Consider the following 20,006-nt stretch of genomic DNA (forward strand, 5'->3'; position numbering starts at 1 on the left):
GGTCCGAGGCCCGGGGGTTGGGGACCGCTGGTCTAAACAGTCAGATCAAAGTAATTCAAATAGGATTTAAATAGGCTGGCTGAAAGGAAAAACGCTTGACGTAATAACCAATTTCACTTTTTAGACTCAACGTTTTGCTTTTGTAAATTTGGATCAGCAGGTCTCAGTTACCCGCATGTCTATCATTTGTTAAAATATGAAGAAGCAGCAGCACGCACCTGTTAGAGAGCTTGTTGCTTTAAGAGCATCTGGGGACGACTCAGAGTAACACCACTGATTATAAATACTGTTTTGTTTTTTGTTTTTTAAACCACACACCAGCGCTGCCGGAGAAACATGGTGCTGATGTGAAACTCTTACAAACTTTTTGAAGATTAAAAACACCCCACAAGTGTTTTTTAGATGATTCTAAGAAATGGTATTCATCTGAGTTATGCTACTGATGCTGACTGAAAACAAGGGATTTAAAATCAAAGGCACGTTTGGCTTTTTGTTGTGATAATTAACTATGTTAATATCTTTCTTTCCTTGAAGCTTGCAATATTGACTTTTTGACTGAGTGAAAACGGATTTGTTTCCTTGTATAAATCAAAAACATGTCCACCAAATGTGTTTTTCTCCCTCCAAGAAAACAATAAATCTCATATTCTGCTTTAATTTGATGCGACTACAGACTGAACAACTTGGCAGGTGTTGGTGAGAAAACGTCAGATGAGCCATTTCCCATTGACTCAGAGACAACCTGGATCTAAATAATAAGCAATAATAAGTGTGAATATGCATGTTATTTCAACAGTGTCATAACCTTTTTCTTTAAATTGCCAGTTTTAATATTTATTTTGAAGAAATTCAAAGATTAATCCATTTGTTCGCTTAATGACAACACAGAAAATCTAAATATTTTCAGCCATCAATCATCAGTGATGCCTCCTCTTTAGAGCTCCCTCTCGTCTGTGGAGCTCCTAAGGCTCAAATTTTGGTCCCTACTTGTTCTCTAGTACTTCTATGCTTCCACTAAGACTATACACATTTCTCCTGTGACCTGTAGTACTGTTTTTCTATCTAGATTATTTGGTGATCAGCCTGGTTTGGAGAGATCAGCATCTTTTGGTTCTCAAAGGACCAAAAAAAAAAAGTTTCCGGAGTGACGTCTCTTTATGTTATGACCAGGTCCCAAGACCAAAACAAAAAACCATCAGCACCAGAATGAGACGAGTCACTTATTTGTGAGAAGCATTTTTCTTTTTGTGCTTCACATAGGACATGAATGTTTGATCTTGTAAAACAATATGCATAACTTAATAAAAATACTAGTTTGTGAAACTGGAGCAGTGACACAAATGAAACCCTCTTGCAGCCTTAAATAGAAGGACTGTCCTTCCTCTGGGACGGATAATCTGAATAATGCAGCAGACTTACTGTGACTGATTCAATAAGACACTGTTGCATAGTTATCATTGTGTTAGAGAACACGCAGTCTTTCAGCTAGGAACAGTGGAGATGACTTTAGCATGGAAAACTGCATGATTCATACTGGACAGCTAAGATTCAAACTCATCAAATATACATTCAGCATCCACAGGTTCGGTTCATGAGTTCCAGTTGTGATAAAAGCTTCTGTTTTCTCAAGGGGTTATTGCTCTGTGACTCGACAGACTGATGGTTCAGACTTGCTACAGATGTCACTTATTAGAACAGCTGGCACAGCAGCTGATCTTGTTTTTTGCCAGTTTAAGAACACCTCACTGCATTCACTGATTCACTCTGTATCATTTCTAAGTGTTTGTTTTTCTGCCCCTCACATATCATCAGGCTCGGCACAATAGATTTAACCACCCCCCTGTGGTTAAATGGAAGAATGATCTATTGAGACGTCAGTCACTGGTCCGTCATTCTGCGTCATCCACAGTTTTTTAGAATATGTGATGGTCCAGGCAGAAGCACAATCGAATAGCTGTCCATTCATGTCTTTAAAGGAAGACGTTCCCTTTCTTCTCACCACTGCATGTGTGGGGGCTGTGCGTGGCCGTGACTCTGATCTCTGTACTCTGTGTGCAGCAACTTTCTAGCCTGTGACGAGTCCTGACCCTCCAGCCAGTCCTGATAGAGGGTGTGCAGGGTAGGGTTGAATTCTGGGAGCCGGACTGGAAGGCTGCTGTAGATCTCCTCCATCTGGTTGACCAAGGCTTTGTCCAGCCGGCCTGCACCTCCCTCACTCTCAGCCTGGCCGCGGCCGCTCAAGCACCCTGAAGGGAAACATAGGAGGAATGTTAAGGGTCATAAATCTTAAAGAGCTGGCAGCAGCATGTCTGAGCTCATGGGCCGTGATGGGCGTTACCTCCGGGGCAGGACAGCACCTCCACCAGCTGATAAGGCACTCGTCCCTTTCTCATACGGTGAACCAGAGTCTGGATGTTCCTGAAACCATAGACAGCAGCAAACTGCAGAAGTGTTTCACCATCCCGCTCTAGTGTCACTTCCTGGAAGTCCCGATTCCTGTAAAGTCACCAGCAAAGGGATGATACACAGATAATCCAAGAAAAGGGATCTTTAACTGATCCCATCCACTGCCGTGTTTTAAAAACCCACATCACACTGCTAAGCTGATTAAACTGGTTTTTCACCTTTACACAGACAAACTAGCAGCTCTTAAGTACAGGCTGACACAGCAATGTGGGGAGTGTAGGATCACAGGGTCAGTCTTAGTTCAAAGTTAGCTCACAGTGAAGTTGGTGTGACAACAAATTTTGTATTGCTCATTGTTAATAATTGAATTGAAAGGAAATTAAAAGCAGCAGATGTGCATAAAGTTGACAATGAAGAAGGAAAAAAAACACCTTCGACGCATCTGTTGATGCGCCAAATGTACAAACAACCACAGTAATGTCATAATTTCACATTAACAGATGGACAAATGGATTAAAACCCTAACACCATCTCCAGAATGACACAACCGTGAGGTATTAGAACACAACTATGCCGACTGGGCCGTCTCTCACCTGAGGGTCTTATATGTGATCTCCTGGACATCCACACCAAAGAGTTCTTTAGCAGCGTGTTTGAACACGTGTTCCAGGAAACCTTCAGAGCCTCTGCCGTCATGTCTCATCAGCGCCACGTCTCCACCGTCTCCCAGCCTACAGTCACAGTCAAAGCTGCATTGACACAGGCTCAGAGGTTGTATCCAGTCACGTAAACATTACACATGAAAGTAGAATCTTACACGTAAACAGCAAATTAACTCATTCAAAATAATTTACAATTTATTAACACTCCAACTACATAGCACTGACGTCATCGTTTACATTATTAAAAACAATGATCCCAGCTACTCACACTTGGTCCAGTGGAACTGAGTCCAGCTCCTCCACCGACACCTTCCTCTGCTCCATCATGTAATAAATCTGCCCTGGAACATGAAACAGGACTCTTACTTTGACAGTGCTCTCTTTCATTATCAACTACAACACTCACTGGCCACTTTATTAGCTACACCTGTTTAAAGGCTTATGTACAGATGGTCAAGACGACCTGCTGAAGTTCAAAGTGAGCATCTCAATGTGGGAGAAAGGTTCTTTAAGTAATTTAACAGCATTTTTGTTGATCTGAGTATTTCAGAAACTGCAGATTAAAGTTTTCCCACCCAACCATCTCTAGGTTTTAAAAGCTGGATAGTGTAGTGGTAAGACTACACACTTCTGGAGTGGTGGTCGCAAGTTCAATTCCCACCCGGTATCCAGTAAGGGTCCTGTCACGGCACGGCTATGTCTGTAGCCTGTTCGCAGTTCAGGACACAAGCATTTCACTGCATGTTCACTATATGTTGAACTGTGTATGTGACAAATAAAATTTGTATTTGTAAAAAGGAAAACACAATGGCTTGTTCATGTGAGAGGAAAATGAACGGAATATTATGCGCTGACAACAAGGCAACAGTAACTCGAATATGTCATTTTCTGCTGTGACATTCAGCTGGTTTGGCATAAACAACATGCTGCCTAGTATGAACTATTGCTGTTGTGGGGTTACTGGTGATATTTTCTTGGCACACTTTGGACTGCAGCTGAGCACTGTTTAAAAACCACCGTACAGTTGCTCATCATATCCATGCCTTTATGACCACAGTGTACCCATCTTCTGGTGGCTGTTTCCAGCAGGATAATGCACACAGTTGCACTGATGTCAAACTGGTTTCTTGAACATAACAATGAGTTCACTGTACTCAAATGACCTCAACAGTCATCAGATCTTAATCCAGCAGAGCACCTGATGATGTGGTACATCATAGATGTGCAGCAGCTGTGTAACACTCATACTAGTATGAACCTAAACGTTGGAGGAATGCCTCCAGCACTTTGTTGAATCTGTCCATCTATGCCACTAAGGCTTTTCTGAAGGTAAGTGGGGTTCAACAAAGTAGTAGCAAGGTATACCTAATAAAGTGGCCAGTAAGTGCACATTTTACAATGATACATGCAGTGATACTCTGGTTGAAACAAAGAAAGTGAAGAAGAGGAAACATGGTTGGTTGGTTGGTACATGCAGGTGCATCAAATGAGTGCGAGTGCAGATTTCTTTTTTAGCCACAGCTGCAGCTCTCCCACAGTTGCTCACTCTGACATGCTCTGTCATACTGGGGTCAGCTGCTCTTAATCTTAAATAGATCTAGAGACAAATGGCTGAATCTCAAGAAAACAAAAGAAACCAGATCAGCATCCTGCTGGCATAATTACAGTGATTATACTTGAGTATCCATTATGACCTTTCTGCAGAACATTGTAGCTGTTTAAAGCAACTTGACGAGACTCTTGGAGGAAACCTTTTAAGGATATCAAGTAATTCAGCCTTTCCACTGCACAAACAATCCTCGGGTTTCAGATTCACCTCTAGACAGTAAATGTGTTCTGCTGAAACCAGAGAGAGGGGTCTAACAAACTCTAATATGGTTGCAAATATGGTCTTTTTAAAAATCTTACCTGAGGTAAGTACGCAGTCTACATCCCTGGTCTCCAGCATACTGTTGTAGAACTCTTCTCTGACAGCTTCTAGCTTTTTATCAAAGCAGGGAGCCACCACCACATGGTAGAGTTTCTCTGGACTCAACTTCTGCTAGTACAGAAAACACAACAAAGACATAATAAGAGAGATTCTCTCTCATAAAATACAGAACTGAGTCTGACATTAGCCTTGGATTGTTCAGGTTTGAGACATCATTATCTCCCTCGAAAAATTTGCACAGTACAAACACTCTGACTCAGATGGAACGTGTGGTTTGGGACGACGTAACCACATTAGGTGATCAAATACTGAACATTTAGAACAGCCTTTTGGCTCACAGTGATTTTTACACGTTTGGTAAATTTATTCTTTTTAGTATAATTTAAAATGACAGTTATCATTAAAAAGAATAAATAAAAAAAAAATCGTAATGGCATAGATCCACTCTGTATGTGTTCTCACTGCACCTATTGGTTGGATGCCACACACCCACTGCCCAAAGGTTGAAGCCCAGGAACATGTTGACCACAGCAAAATAACAAGAAAATGTAGCAATGGAGACAAGTGCCAGGGTCATCTGCCTGCATTGTTATGGCTTATCTTAGTGGGTCGCAAGTCATTTAAAAGGATGATCTTTGTATGTATAAATGGAGTTATATCTGGTTGCATTTACAAGTGCTACTGGCACTACTGAATATGCCAACAAAACATCCCAGCTAGCAATCATGAATAACTAAGCATGTTCTTTTTAACCTTCTGCTTTTTCCTCAATAACAGTTTAATAAAAGAGCTTTAATGCGAGGTGTTACACATTTGTCGGGCTTCATTTCTGTTGCAGGATATTTTGGCTGAGCTGCTGTTAAGATTTTAGGAGCGGTTCATTAACATTAGTTCATTTGATGCATTCCGTTTCTGCATTTTGTGACAGCTTAAATTAGAGGTAATTTAACACAGGGCCTCAGAAGTGGTGAAACTTGTTTTGGTAAAGCACTTCCTGAACTACAACAAGTCCTAGAACCACATGTTGGGTGAGCAAAGTTCCCGGTCTTAACCTATTAGAGACTTTTCTAATAGAAAAAAGATTTAGAGCAGCATGAAGACCTTTTAGCCAATCAGTGTTAGCCATCAGTCCCCATCAGGCTGATCACCTCTTACCTCTATTATATTTAACTCTTACGCCTATACAACAGATCAGTTTTCATTTATTTACCAGGGCTCGCAAAATTTCAAAATCCCTGGTAGCCCTTCGGGCAGGGACTCTTCAGTTTTTGGTAGCCCAAAATAAATTTAAGTAGCCCGAATAAAAAAGAGAGCAATTTTTTGATTGATGTTTTGTTTCCTGTTTTGTTTCCGTTACGGTATTATACATTAAAGTATAATATTGTAAAGGAAACAAAGCATTAATCAAAAAATTGTTGAAAAACAAATTACAACATTGTATAAAAATTACAATCATCAACTCAAATACTTGGTTCTAATTGAACAGACATTTCTATGAACTTGTAAGAACTGTGTAGAACATGAATCAGTCTGTGTCAGATCCTGAATTTGAAATTTCCACTGAAGTCACGGGTAAGAGGCAAGTGGAACCAAGATCTAGGCCATTTGCTTTTTGAAGTTTGCAAAGACTGCTAAATTTTGCCAGTGGTAGTTCACTCTTTGCAACATAGTACGCTGGTCTAAACAGATTTTTCAGGTTTCTTTTTAGTATTTTATTTGCAATTGGTGTTTCTTCTGGGAAAGATACTGCAGACTGAGCAATAATGCATTTCTTGCATTTCTCATGGGTTCTGATGAGGGCCTTTCTTAAAATTACTGGTCCCAGTAACAAAGGCGCTTGTCGACTCAGAAATCGAAGGAAAACCAACAACACATCCGGCAGAACATTATGTTATTTACACGGTGCACATAAGTGGTCCGCGTGTGCGCATTCGCTGTCAAAATAAAAGACGCGCACCAGATAAGAAGTTGCAACGCGCATTTGCATCCATATAAAAGGCTGTTTTTGTCCGCTAGAGTGGGATTTTCACGGCACATTCTGCACCACATCTCAGTGCGTTCATCATTTGTTTGAAGCCAGCTCACCTCCTGCAACCACTTTTCCGAGAATACTCGCTTCTTTTGTGGTTCGGACTCCTTCTGACATTTCTCCACCTCTTTGGAGGTGGAGGAACACCAAAGTAATTGCTTAAAGGAGCTTCTTCGACATCTTTAAGAGTTCTAAACAAATGTCCGTCCTCCAGAAAATCTTATGTACGCAAACACGCGTTGCAACTTCTTATCTTGTGTGCTCTTTTTATTTTGACAGCGAATGCGCACCTGCGGACCACTTATGTGCAGCCCTGGTTATTTAGCTCGTCATATTGCAGCCACAGAAATTCTTTTGTCCATGAACCCATAAAGCTGCACTTTCTTTTTGCCTTATAGTCTGATTTGTCATAACTTTTCCATTTTGTGGTAAGCTTTTCTTTGGCTGTCAACCTCTCACATGTTTAAGCTTGCTGCGGGAGATTTCACTTGTCATATTTGCATAGTAAGCTAACGATTGATAAGACGATGTCAGAGGAATTGGTGCGAAAATGATCATCACTCACCAATCAGTACTGTCGCTCTATGCACAGTTCGCGCGATTGCAAAGTGAAAGCAAAAAACAAGCGCAAATTCTGGCTCACCGATGCCAAGGACATAATTACACAGCTACATTGCCGAAAGAATGCAAAAGCATTGACATATATTTTTCCTTCCTATGATAGCCCGAGGGGCAGGGCAGAGATAGATTTTGGTAGCCCGACTGGAAAGATCGCTAGCCCCGGGACGTCGGGCTAGCGATTTTGCGAGCCCTGTTTACCCTTCCTTATTTGTCAACAAACACTTAAACAAGTGGTAGAAAGACCTCCAATTACCCTGAGACCTTTGACTGTGAGTTGTCACAGCGGATCAATGCTTACCTGCTGTTTAGAGAAGTAGTCTTTGACCAGACACCCCATGATCTGTTGGGGAGACCTGGCTGTGCAGATATGAGGAGTGACCAGGCTGCCCAGAACACGCTCTGAATAGCGGATCCACCCTGTAAACACACAATGTTAAAATAACCCTTAGCCTACTGTGCATGAATTGAAGTTGTTTATTTTAGAAACACACACCAAGAGATAAGAGGAAAAAATCCACATAGTCCAATACATTTCTTTCATGATGATAAGCCAGCTTGCTATACCGAATGTAACAAGTATTTAATTACTGGTCGTTCCTCACCTGGAGGCGAGCAAAGCCCTCCTCCATGGCCAGTGTTAGACCCCACAGGATGAATGCCTGGGTGTCTGCATGCACGTGTATAGCCGCAATTAAAGACCAAAAAAGTTCTAGCGTCCTATCTCTGATAAAGGGAGTGGTGCAGGAAGACCTTCCTATCTTTCCCCAGCAGCTCTCTGCTATCTGCACCTCTAAAACCCCAGGTTCAGCACACGCACAAAAATTCACTCAAGAAAGAGCCCGGGGACTTGAAGAACAAAGAAATCTTAAAACTGAGGCAAACACCAGCACAGATGATAAACACACTGACAGGAAAACCAGTACGACGGGGTGGGGGTTTGGAAAAAAGAGGAGAAGAAGAAGCAGCAGTAAAGAGTGGGGGGAGTATGAGGAAGGGAAAGAAGAGAGGACGGTTTACCTGGACAGGAGGAGGTGAACATGGGCAGGGCGTGGGAGTCATGGTGCCTCCTGCGATATCGCTGAATAAACTCCTTTTGACTCTCTAGGATGCTGAAGCCAGCTGCCAGAGTGGTGTCAAACACATATTGCACTCCTGCAGGGAAAACCCAGAGTGACGAAGCAGAATGCACACAACAGGGAAATGTTGAACATGTATGATAAATACCAGGACGTACGGGTAATCCGTGCACACCTGCTTGCAGAAAGGTAAACTTAAGTCTGTTTAGCAGAAAAGTGGGAAGTAGGGCCAAAAAAAAAAAAGAAGTAGCTTTTTTTAAAATAACAAAACAAGCTAACAACAGAAAGAAACAAAATGGAGAGAGTAGGAAACTTATGGTAAAGTCTACTTCGTATTTCATAAAAGAAAAAAACTCAAATCACCGATGTGCTTGAGGAAGCCGCAGAGCTTGTGGGCCGCTTCAGTGATGTCCACACCGAACCTGACAGCAAAGAAAGGCAGAGACTGCGGACACACCGACGCCACGAGCACCTTGTGCTTCGACACATCACACTTCTGACAGGGACAGAGGAAGGTGTTGTTTAGCAAGCGCAAGAAGACAGCGCAGAAACACTCCCTGGTTTCAGAGGAAGTGTACCTTATTCAGCGCCAGAACTCGCTCCACTTCCTCCAGACCCTGCTGAGAGATCTTCAAGGTGTCCTCGTCTGACAGACAGCCGTCACAGGACAGGCATGCGCTCAACAAAAGTTGGGAGCCTTCATTCACCTGAAAAAATTTGATTTTTTTTCACCCCAATAACCTTTGAAGTGGGCTACGTTTCATCTTCCTGTACTAGTTATTACCTGCCTTAAGCCTACTATCTGCTAAAAGCATCTTAATCTGAATCATGCTGAAATAAAGAACTGCAACTTTTTAGACTTTATCCTCCCTGTGAACTCCAAACATGAAATGGACATGCATGAAAACTGCTTAACATGGGAACATGATGAGGACTGATTCATGTAGAGCAATTAATGACTAGAGTGCACTGGGTAAGCAGATACTACCTGCCCATTGACTTCTTCGCTTTCCTGGTTTGAGTTGGCCCCATCTTCGCTTTGCTTCTTATTGCACTGTGTGTAGAAAGATTGATAAACTCAGCTCAGAACTGAGAGCAAGAAAGAGGCAGTCAACCAACCCATTTATGAGACAGCGTAGTGCTACAGAGCCATCATCATACCTGTTTGGTGCAGTTCTCGCACTTCTCCTTGCGCTTGGCTATGTTGACCTCTGACATTTTCCTCAGCAGTTATATCTTTAAATTAAGAGAGACACACAGAGATTAACATCCCAGCTCCACACAGCCTAAGGTTTCCTGTAATGAAGGCAGAGGCGACTACTCTTTGCTGTTTAATTAACTCCACCCTCCACTGACTGCTTCCAGCGTCCTATCACAGGCGGGCGTTTTATCATAAACAAAACAGCTTTATAATGGTGGGAAACTGAGTGCAAGCACAAACTAGTCTTCTGTCATTACATCCCAAATTGCCCAGGTTAATTATATAAACAGAGCCAACAGAAACCGCCACGAAGTCCATTACATCAGATTGCGTGCGCGTGAGGGGAAGCGCGAGAAGTATGGGCTGGAAGCTACCGTGCTATTAAAACCTCTAGAGAGTTAGCTTGTTGTATAGAAACAGTCTTACTTTCATATAATACAAAAACACTTTTAAAAAAAATCTAGTTTGGGGTGAATATATTTATATCTTTAAATAAGAGTAGCCAAATCCTTAAGCATGCCTCACGTTAACAAGCTACCTGGTATTTTAGTTTTGCTGCCCTTAAATATACCACTTGAAAACAGGCTATTTCGGTCCAGGCCTTTTTTTGGGGTTTCTACATTAATTCCTGTGTGGGACCGAAGCGTGTATGCTGGTTTAACGGCGCGGCAGACGCAGTGTTAACGCTGCAAGGTCGAATTTTAAGGTAACTCACCGGGCGGTTTATTTCACTGCTCTTTCGGACAAAGACATTGGAAAAATGTAGAAGAGCAGCCAGTGCTAAAGAAGACTACATACAGGTGAACTCGACAGTTACTCAGCACCCTTCGTTTTCCGGTCAACTCGTCTGTGGACGGCGTCACCGCCACTGTTGGCCGCCAGGCTCGAACCTCTGCGGTTATTTCATAATACTCTAACTGCCGCTTACAAAAGCAAAGAGACTCCTCTAGTGTCCAAGCCAGTCGTCCGACTCCATTGTGTACCCCGGCGACCTCTGAGCGCATGCGCAACCTGGGTACGAGGAAGCTCGTGTGTAGAAAGACGTCTTCTTACCTCACTTCACACTAAATTCAATTGTGATAGAAACAGCTTTGATAAAAACTCAGTTTAGGTATTTCTGAAAAGAAAACCTGTGTGGTTATTATCGAGTTATGAACGCCTTTTCAAATTAGTACTATGTTTGAAACATTTAAGTACACAATCATATATACTACTTGCTTGCTTATGCTAGGCGTATGCAGGCAAATGTAATGTTTAAATGTAAAATTCAAAGTAAAAAAAACCCCTTCCTTTCTTTCTTACTTACTTTTTTCTTTCTTAAGCTTTTATTTTGAAGGCGTGATGAAGTAAAACTCGCCCTGTTCCTGGAAGGAAGTGTTTCCCCTTCGGGACTGTTTTGTTGCAATAATATGAATAGAACTTCCTTATAATTTCAGCGGTTGCGTTTCCTTGCACACATTCTTCTTTCCTAAATCTACAAGGCAAAAATTTATAAGAAAAAAGGCGATTTTAAGGTAAGCAATACAGATTTCATATTACTGGTATTACTTTACCTCTTCTGCAGAGATTGTTGGTATACGTCACGCTGAGTGATCGTGGTCAGCAGCAGCAGCAGTAGGGGCATCTTTCTTGTCTCGTGTTTTCAGATCCAGTTAAAAAGAACCCCGTATGTCTGATCAGAAACATATATGGAACAAATATGTAGATCAAGTCACGAGAACAGTTTGAGTTTTATTTTGCCATCACCCCTGTACAGCAGCAGGTAGGTCCATGCCACTCAGAGGACTGAAACATGTTAAAACATCAATGTGTGACCATGAAACACATTTCAGCTTTGGTATTTCTTCAGTTAGAAAACAAACAAACAAACAAACAAACAAAAGATCCACTGCTTACAGCAACATGTCTGGATTATTTTTGAGAAACCATCTTGGTTTATTTTGAGGTAATCCAAATCGTAGCTTGTCTGATTTGCAAGGGAGGCTCTGGGGTAAAAAAGTGAAGACTTGGTCCCTATTGAACAGCTGTTACTTTGCTGTCTGGGCATTGTATTGAAGCAGAGCACGGGTCTGGTATAGCTCCTTTTGGGGGTTTGATTTGATTAATTTTAATTTAAAGATACAAAATATAAAAGCTGAAACTAAAAAAAGTGCAGAAAATACATAGGGTGATTCACGAGTTGTTTACATTTCACTGAGCTCTGGCCCTATCAGATTTATTATAATGGCGATTTGAAAATGAACACAGACGTGAATGTTTTACAGTGGCTCTTTAAAACATTGAGTTCACCTAAAACAGTCACTTCCTTTAAAGGAAAGGTCTGTGAAATTATGGAGTAAAGCAGGTTTTGCAAGTTTTTGCACTTTTCCTTTTTCATGTAGGAATCCTTTTTACGCTTGTGAAATTATCAGCTTGACCTTGCAAAGTTAAATTCCAGCTATAGAAAAAAACATTACTGTTAGTAATCTTAACTGATCTAATCAATCTCAGAGGTAGATATTACTTTATTCTACTCATAGCAAAGTGCAAACTTATGTATTTTTAATATATTTCTTTTTAAGATTGATAACAAATACTTTATTTTTACCATATTATAAATAAATACTTGTCATGTGATTTGGGTGAACTGGCCCTTTTAATTGAGTGTTATTACAGGAAATTTGGCTTTTAGTGTTTCTAAACTGCTGGCTTCTTGTCTTTGTTTAGATGGGATACATGACAGTAGAAGACCAGAGCTCCACCCTGCTCCACCTAAAGAGATCCCCGGGGATCCGTTCGTGGTCTCTTCTTGTTGGTAAGTTTGTTTTTTGTGCAAATGTTGTTCCCATACTCAAATATGACACGCGCTCTCACACTTCAGTGATGGAATATTCCCTTGAACTGCTCCAAAACCATAACCTCTTATTTTCCCTGCAGGTATAGCATCTGTTGGCTTAACAGCTGCATATTACAGCTCAGGTATGCAAGCTAAAATTTATATGATATGTCATCTTAACATCCAACACTTGAGTACAGCTTTCTTTTCTTTCCTTGTGTTGCGTCGATCCCGCAGACAGCATCCCGTGGAAGCTCTTCTACGTGGCCGGCTGTCTGTTTGTGGCCATGCAGAACATGGAGGAATGGGAGGAGGCTGTGTTTGATAAAACCAAGAACCTGATTGAGCTTAAGACCTTTAGTTTATACACTTTAGTCCTGACTCTGTGGAGGAAGGGCCAAGAAAAAGGTGAGTAAAACCACAGAGCGGGTTGGTCACTACAGCTCCATTAGTGAGCTAAGAGGCCACAATAATGGATCTTACCATTGTGTTTTTTCTCTCCATCTCCCAGTTGTGCTGGATCTGGACCAGCTGTGCGATATCTGCGTACAGGAGGAAAGGGTGCGTTATTTGGGAAAAGGTTATCTGCTGATGCTGAAGCTGGCTGCAGGCTTCTCCTACCCCCTCACTCAGAGTGCCACGCTCGGGGGACGCAGGTAGGTCACCGGCAGTTGACAGTTCAGCACAGGATCTGATTTAGTATGAAGTTGTTGCTAGATGAAAGATAAAACAGAGGTTTGATGTTCAGATTTTCAGTATATTAAGCCCATAAAATTAAAACTTGCAGTTAATACATGATTAGCTAGCAGTTTATTAGGGGGCTCGCAGCTAAAACACAACAACACAGAGATCCTTCCTGCATTGATTTATTTTGCGGCCAATCTAGAGGCTAGAATTTATGCTGCTGTTAAACTGTGCTGACTTCTACAGATAGATGTTTGTTATTCAGCCTGCCCTCATCAATAAATAAATCAATAGCTCTCTTACACAGTTCAAACAAAAACCAAAGAACACAGAAGAACACAGAATTGACTCCAAAACAGTTCTATTAGATTTTAATTATTTTAGCTAAGAAACCATCAAGTAGATGTGTGTGTCAAGTGTTATATAAACATTAAATGAGTCGCCTGTCTTCACCGTTTAAATCAGTTCAAATCAATTATATCTCTACAGCGCCAAATCACAACAATGGTCGCCTCAAGGCGCTTTATATTTTAAAGTAAAGACCCTATAATGACACTGAGAAAACCCCAACAATCAGATGACCCCCTATGAGCAGGCACTTGACAACAGTGGGAAGGAAAAACTCCCTTTTAACAGAAAGAAACCTGCAGCAGAACCAGGCTCGGCCATCTGCCGGTTGGTGGTGAGGTGTGGGAGACAGGACAGAAAAGACACACTGTTCTCTTTCTGGTGTTCACTTTAAGATTGCTAACAGGAATTATTGTTGCATGCTAATTAGCTATTGAGACATGATGGCTAATAATACCCTGCACAAAAAGTACCACAACACTTTGATTACTACGATTTGAGATGAACATTTATTTATGAATACACTGTATTAATATTTGGATTTATTTGGATCTGTTTCCTGCTCTCCGGTTACTCCTCAGTGATGTGGAGGCAGTGGCTGCTCTGCTCAAGCGCTTCCTGGCACTGGAGGAACTGCAGAAATGTCGGCAGCAGGAGTATGAGGCTGAGTACGGGGACGCAGAGGATGAAGATTCTCTAGACAATAGCACCGACTCAGATGAAGCAGACAAGCTGTGATCTGCCTGAAGTGTAGTGTTACTCTAATGTAAGGGAGATTTAGTTAGGGCCATTGCAGCAATGCAGAGGCATTACAGAGGGTGAGGTTTGTGCAAGGCCCTTAATATATAGCAAACTCTAAGCATGTGCATGCACGTGGAACAGCAGGGAAAATAACCCCTTACTTACAGTCTTCCTTGTTTGTATTTTTACTGGTAATACAACCATTCAGTTATATGTTGTCCTGCAAATGTTCACAATTTAGAAAATCTTGGAACAGACTTTTTTATTTCCCTTTTGTTACATTCTAAGTGGAGTCTTCTTTAAGCGAGTATTATTTCATCACCTTTGAGCTAATTACTGTTTGAGAGCACACTCCAGATTACAGATTTCCCGTGCCTTCCTACTGAATTTGAGTGTTTGTGTATGTGAGCCTCAGGAAAGTGCTTTTCCCACAGTTTTCTGGACCACCCCGCTCATAATTGTCTTTTTGTGTGTTTATTTGAACCCAGTAGACAATCCAGATGAATGCATGTGCAAACTGTAATTGAGCATGAAGGATCTTCTGAGCTTAGTCAAGAGTGAATTATTTGTCAAATGCTTTGACGTCATGCTTGTCTATCTTGTAACCTTTACCTGTTGTTGTTGTTTTTTTTAAAGTGAACCAAAGACTGAATCTCAGGAAAAGACTTTTGTGCTTTTGTCAAACTTTGTCTCATTCCAAGTTCAAATGTGTGCTGCTTTAAGGGAATAAACACTTTGTTTTTTTTTAAACTAGGGTTTGATTTTATTGTCATTGTTACATGTAGCTCCATTTACATATAGCAGTTTACTCTCACATAGAACCCTATATAAAATCACTCCTTTGAACTTTAGTGCCAGTGTGTGGCAGAAATTAGGAAGGCTTTATGTGAATTAATCAGAAATGTCAAAGATGGAAAAGTGATTCTATGGCACCATCTCCTTCAAACAGGCTGCAAGATCCTCTGTTATCCTCTGAAGAGGAGCTGTTACAGGGCTGACGTGTTCCTCTATCCACTCCTGGACTGTTGAATCTGGGTAGAGACTGGCCATCTCCTCTCTCACTGCCTCCACCTTCTGCTGTAATGTAGCCAAATACCTGCAACGTGACCGGAAGAGAGTTTAAAGCCATACAGACTAAGGTTAAGACTTATCACGATGCTAGCTCACAGGCTGAGCTAAGTCCTAAAACAATTTAAGTAACTGTTCTATTCTGCACATGCTTAGCACATATAAATGGAACCACAAAATATGAGTTTCATGGCAGCACTTACTTACAGGGGCCCTTTTTAACTATAGCCCAAAAACAAGTAACTTGTAGAGGTAAAACAAATTTTCTGTCTGTTTTCTTTGTGGTTTCTGAAGAAGATATCAGTAAAGCAGATGTAGTTTCATCTCTAGGTTTTTCTCACAGAGCTGTAACTGCTGTAAAACATATTCGTTCTTGCATTAAGGACTTCAAGCCTATCTGGCACAACAGCAAACTCCTTTTTGTACATGTTTTTCCCAACATCTGTTGCATTTATTATCAGGAAACTGGTGCCATTAAGCCAGCCCTGTTAGATTTTATGGGTAAAAGAGCATCATAAGGACATTAGAATTGCATCACTTCATATCTTCTGAGCATCCCTTTGAGAATTTAAGGACATAAAGACATTCTCTGTAGACTGGCTCTGGTAACTAGTTACCTAGAAAGGTGTGTTGCTACCACTGTCACATGAAATCATGTCAGAAATGATCTCTCTATGGTTTATTGACAGCATAAAAGATGCTCCAAACTTCTGGGTCTGATAAGTGAAGCTGTTGTGAAGTGCCCTAAACCTGAATTCTTCTCATTGGTCACTATGGAGCGATCCCATTAGCTGCGCAGAGTCTACGAAAAATCGCTCTTGGCTCTGACCTCAGCATACATGTAGGATTACAAAGTGCTTGTTGGCCAAACAGGGTCACACCGCTTCTTCATTTTGGCTTAGCTTTTGTTAAATATCATGACACATATATCATATAGTTTAATTGAGGTTCTAGTTGCCTAATTTTAAGGATTTTTAAATATATCATGTACATGCTGTACTTTCTTTTTACTATGACTGCATATTCTGTGTATTTTTAATTTTCCACATTTTGGTAAAACATAAGGAAGGTGTGCTCACAGGGATGCTTGGTTGTGAATCTGCATGGTGATTAGCGGGGTAACAGTTTTCCTCTGCCGCTGGTATGGGCTGAACCATCCTCTCACAAACCTGCAGAAACACAAGCATACAGTTAAATCTCTACACTGGAAAAAAATAACTCTCAACAAATCTCTAATAAAAATATATTTGGCACCTGTTAGCTTCACGTTTCTAAGTTATACATAGCGCTAATGTTAGCTTGTTAGCTAAAAGCGGGCTCTAACTAAAGTAAAAAAAAAAAATCAAACGAAGAATGAAAAAATTGTAGTATAACCTTTAAAGCTAATTGTCCAAAACCTAAAATGTAAAAATGAAATTTGTTTTACGATGGCTTCATATTTAGACTTCATTTTAGAAACTTAGCAGCATAGCTTACATCACTGCTAACAGGTAGCCCGTGCGCTATACCAAAAATATAACATATCTGGCTTTCTCGTAGTAATTGCCAAAGTAGCAACACATATAAATATTTTTTAATAACATTTTTAGAATGTTTTAAAATCTGTCTAAAGACTTAATCCATTCCCACATCTCACTGAAACTAACTGTTGTTCAATAATGACATGACTGACTAAATTTTAATTCATGTTCGCAGCACACAAATATCCTTAATAAAGTGGTACACTGTGCACAAATCGTAGATGCTAGCCTACAGACGTGAGGCTGAATTGGCATTCAATTCCATTTAAAATGAAATGTTATGATCATTTCCCATAACTTACATGCTATTTTCAAAAAATCGTATATCTTCTGAATTGAGGAGTGCATTGAGCTCCACGATTAACTCAGCCAGCCTCCTTCCTGGGAACACTGTGTCAGCTACACATGTCCTGAGGGCCGAGGGGAATAAAATCCTGTTAGCTTGGAGATGCATACATAGATACAGTGATGGTGTTGTTTATTACAACGGTGTTAAATCTCACATCTCCATGGTCTCCACCTCCACTGATGAAATCCCCAGCTTCCCGGTTACTTTGCTCTGGGCCTCAGCACTGAACTGTCCGTGAAGGAGAGTCTGGAGACAGACTGCTAGTGATGGAATAGCCACTGGGATCAGCTCACACAGCACTGACAGATGGTCATACCTGATAAAGGGTAAATAATGGCCCACATAAACATCTTATTTTCCTTTTACTCCGTGGAGAACGTCCTCTGCTTCTTACCTTTGCCAGCCTGTGATGGCAATACCCTTTATATTTACAGCAGGAGACAAAGAAGCAGCCACCTTCAGCCACTGCAGGTGATTATCCAGGTGTCTCTGTGTGCTGGTCACACAGGTGTAAACACTGGTGGAGCCTTTAAAGGAGCTGACTGCCCAAAGATCTGCCATACCGGCACTACAGTACTTCTCCAGCAGAGACACTGAAAAACAGAATATTCAGTGTTTATTCTACTTACAAATGTAACTTAATGAATAAAGCGCACATATAGGTTGAATTTTTCCCAAGTCTTTAAAATGTAAAAATGGCCATTCAGAATTTCAACTTAAATTAGCAAAACAAGCTCAGTCAATTTAAGATAACATGTTGAATCATCATTAGGTCACATATTTTTGGTTGTATTGACTCTGTTAATTTTTACCCCTCATTGATATCAAGTTCTTAAAGCTTCTGCATTTGAAAACATTTTGTACTAGCAAAAAGAAAACCTACAGAAGGTGAATTATTAGTCTGAAGTCAATAGTTTTGCAGTGCACTGTTTGATAATGTACATCTGTGTACTTTACCTACCAGTTTGGGACACATCCAGGTTTGGGGTGTAGTCCCACAACATAGGCTGGACGAGTCCCACTAAACCACTGGCTTCCATATCGATAAAAAAAAACAAACAGTAATTAAGAATATTTTTATCATAAATAAATACAAATCATTTATACTGTACAGTTTTAGCACAAGAGTCTGAAATGTTTTTTTGTACTAACTTTATTGCAAAGTGGTTTTAGACAGTATTTAGACCCGTACATGTACAAGAACTTCAAACTACCCTGAATATCACCTCACCTTTCAGTGTGTCCAGGCTCATGCCTCTCATCATATCATCCCACATTATGATGGTCATATGAGGCCACGCCTCCTTGACAGCCCTGGCCACCTTGGTCACATGACTTAAGAACAGTTGCTCCACTGTACGCTCAGGTGAAGCCAGCCACAACTTGGACTCCTCGCCCTCACCCAGCATGTACACCTTGAGGACGCGAAGACGAATGTAAGAGATTCAGTTATACAAAAACAACTAGTTCCCCCCTGAAGACCAACCCCTCACCTCATCTGCTCCAATGTGGAGCGTGCTGAGCCCCGGATGCAACTCCACTACCTGCCTCAGCATCTCCATCACCACCTTCACCCCCTCCTCTCTGTGGGGGTTCAGGGTTCCCACGCAGTGTGCCACCTCTCTTAGGTGCCACATGGATCGGTGCTTTAACACAAACTATGACAGAGATGAGATGAGTGCAGGGGCGACACAGAACTCCCATCTTAAAATTGAGCCACATGCGACACACCTCACCTCCATGTGACCAAATGTCTGCACGAGTGGGATCACCTCCATCCCCTTGGATCTGGCGAATTCCTGCATAGACAGCACCTCATCTCGGCTGAAAGTACAGCACGCAAAAATCAGACAGTCTGATAAACCAAAGCATTTCTACAGCAAGTCTGCACTTATAATATCTCTATCAAACACAGGGAGGGTTATGATTACATTAGAGGATCTTTTATTGTGAAAAGAGATTAAAAATCCACACACAGTAAAAACTATTTAAGAAGCACTAGATCCCCAAACTGCACCTGTAAGCAGGTTGTGCTGTTGCCTGGAGCAGCTTCAGCTTCCCATCATAAGGAAACACATCCTCATACTCCACCAGCAGGCCATCCACTCCCAGCTCAGAGAAGAGCTCGATCAGCTGAGGATGTTAGCACACATGGGGAACTAAAAAGTGACAGAGCTGTAAATACTGTTCATGTTGCAGCAAGACCCGAGTGGAAGCTTACCCTGTGCAGGTATTCAACTCGTGGAGGAGCACCTTTTAAGTCCAGGTGCACCACTTTCTTCCCTTTAGGCCAAGGTGGACAGCTCATTCTGCATGCATACACAGAGCCCCACTCACTTGTACACTTTAATCACAGATGAAATGTCCTTTATTGGTGTTCTTAATATTGTGGCGTAAGCCCGTTCTCTTACTGTTTACTATCAAAATGATGATAACAGCCGAGCTACCTACACTGTAGCCTAGCTATGTTTTCGCAGCTATGCTCTGTAAGTGCAACTCAAAGAGACCCGAACGTGGTCCAATAGAAAAAAGGCTTTCCCTTCCCCGGAGCCAATA

The 20,006-nt window shown here is 41.3% G+C and overlaps 3 protein-coding genes across 7 annotated transcripts; 1 reads left to right on the forward strand and 2 right to left on the reverse strand.

Annotated features, from left to right (window-relative positions):
- Positions 1–289: 289 nt before the first annotated feature.
- narf (nuclear prelamin A recognition factor) lies at positions 290–10,970 on the reverse strand. 4 transcript variants are annotated; one of them, XM_085170085.1, is made up of 12 exons: positions 10,854–10,970; positions 9,886–9,960; positions 9,713–9,778; positions 9,303–9,431; positions 9,088–9,220; positions 8,666–8,800; positions 7,947–8,065; positions 4,977–5,109; positions 3,337–3,409; positions 3,000–3,137; positions 2,339–2,496; positions 290–2,246 (listed from the first exon to the last, which is right to left on the reverse strand). In XM_085170085.1, exons 2-12 carry the CDS (start codon positions 9,940–9,942, stop codon positions 1,996–1,998), a joined length of 1,392 nt encoding a protein of 463 aa, XP_085026211.1. In that variant the 5' UTR covers positions 9,943–9,960; positions 10,854–10,970; the 3' UTR covers positions 290–1,995. The 4 variants fall into 4 exon arrangements, with proteins under 4 accessions (XP_085026211.1, XP_085026210.1, XP_085026209.1 ...); XM_085170084.1 differs by having other exon boundaries at positions 10,724–10,940; XM_085170083.1 differs by having other exon boundaries at positions 10,641–10,940.
- A 292-nt stretch (positions 10,971–11,262) lies between these two features.
- On the forward strand, positions 11,263–15,263 carry cybc1 (cytochrome b-245 chaperone 1). 2 transcript variants are annotated; one of them, XM_085170091.1, is made up of 6 exons: positions 11,263–11,439; positions 12,632–12,719; positions 12,842–12,883; positions 12,978–13,148; positions 13,252–13,396; positions 14,354–15,263. In XM_085170091.1, exons 2-6 carry the CDS (start codon positions 12,632–12,634, stop codon positions 14,508–14,510), a joined length of 603 nt encoding a protein of 200 aa, XP_085026217.1. In that variant the 5' UTR covers positions 11,263–11,439; the 3' UTR covers positions 14,511–15,263. The 2 variants fall into 2 exon arrangements, with proteins under 2 accessions (XP_085026217.1, XP_085026218.1); XM_085170092.1 differs by lacking the exon at positions 11,263–11,439 and adding an exon at positions 11,460–11,687.
- hexd (hexosaminidase d) lies at positions 15,118–19,969 on the reverse strand. The gene is made up of 11 exons (XM_085170082.1): positions 19,672–19,969; positions 19,468–19,583; positions 19,187–19,274; positions 18,944–19,108; positions 18,682–18,865; positions 18,412–18,483; positions 17,845–18,043; positions 17,605–17,766; positions 17,404–17,511; positions 16,661–16,750; positions 15,118–15,609 (listed from the first exon to the last, which is right to left on the reverse strand). Exons 1-11 carry the CDS (start codon positions 19,756–19,758, stop codon positions 15,438–15,440), a joined length of 1,443 nt encoding a protein of 480 aa, XP_085026208.1. The 5' UTR covers positions 19,759–19,969; the 3' UTR covers positions 15,118–15,437.
- Between the last annotated feature and the right edge of the window lie 37 nt (positions 19,970–20,006).

The sequence above is a fragment of the Neolamprologus multifasciatus genome, chromosome 8, assembly GCF_963576455.1.
Source record: "Neolamprologus multifasciatus chromosome 8, fNeoMul1.2, whole genome shotgun sequence".
NCBI lineage: Eukaryota > Metazoa > Chordata > Actinopteri > Cichliformes > Cichlidae > Neolamprologus > Neolamprologus multifasciatus.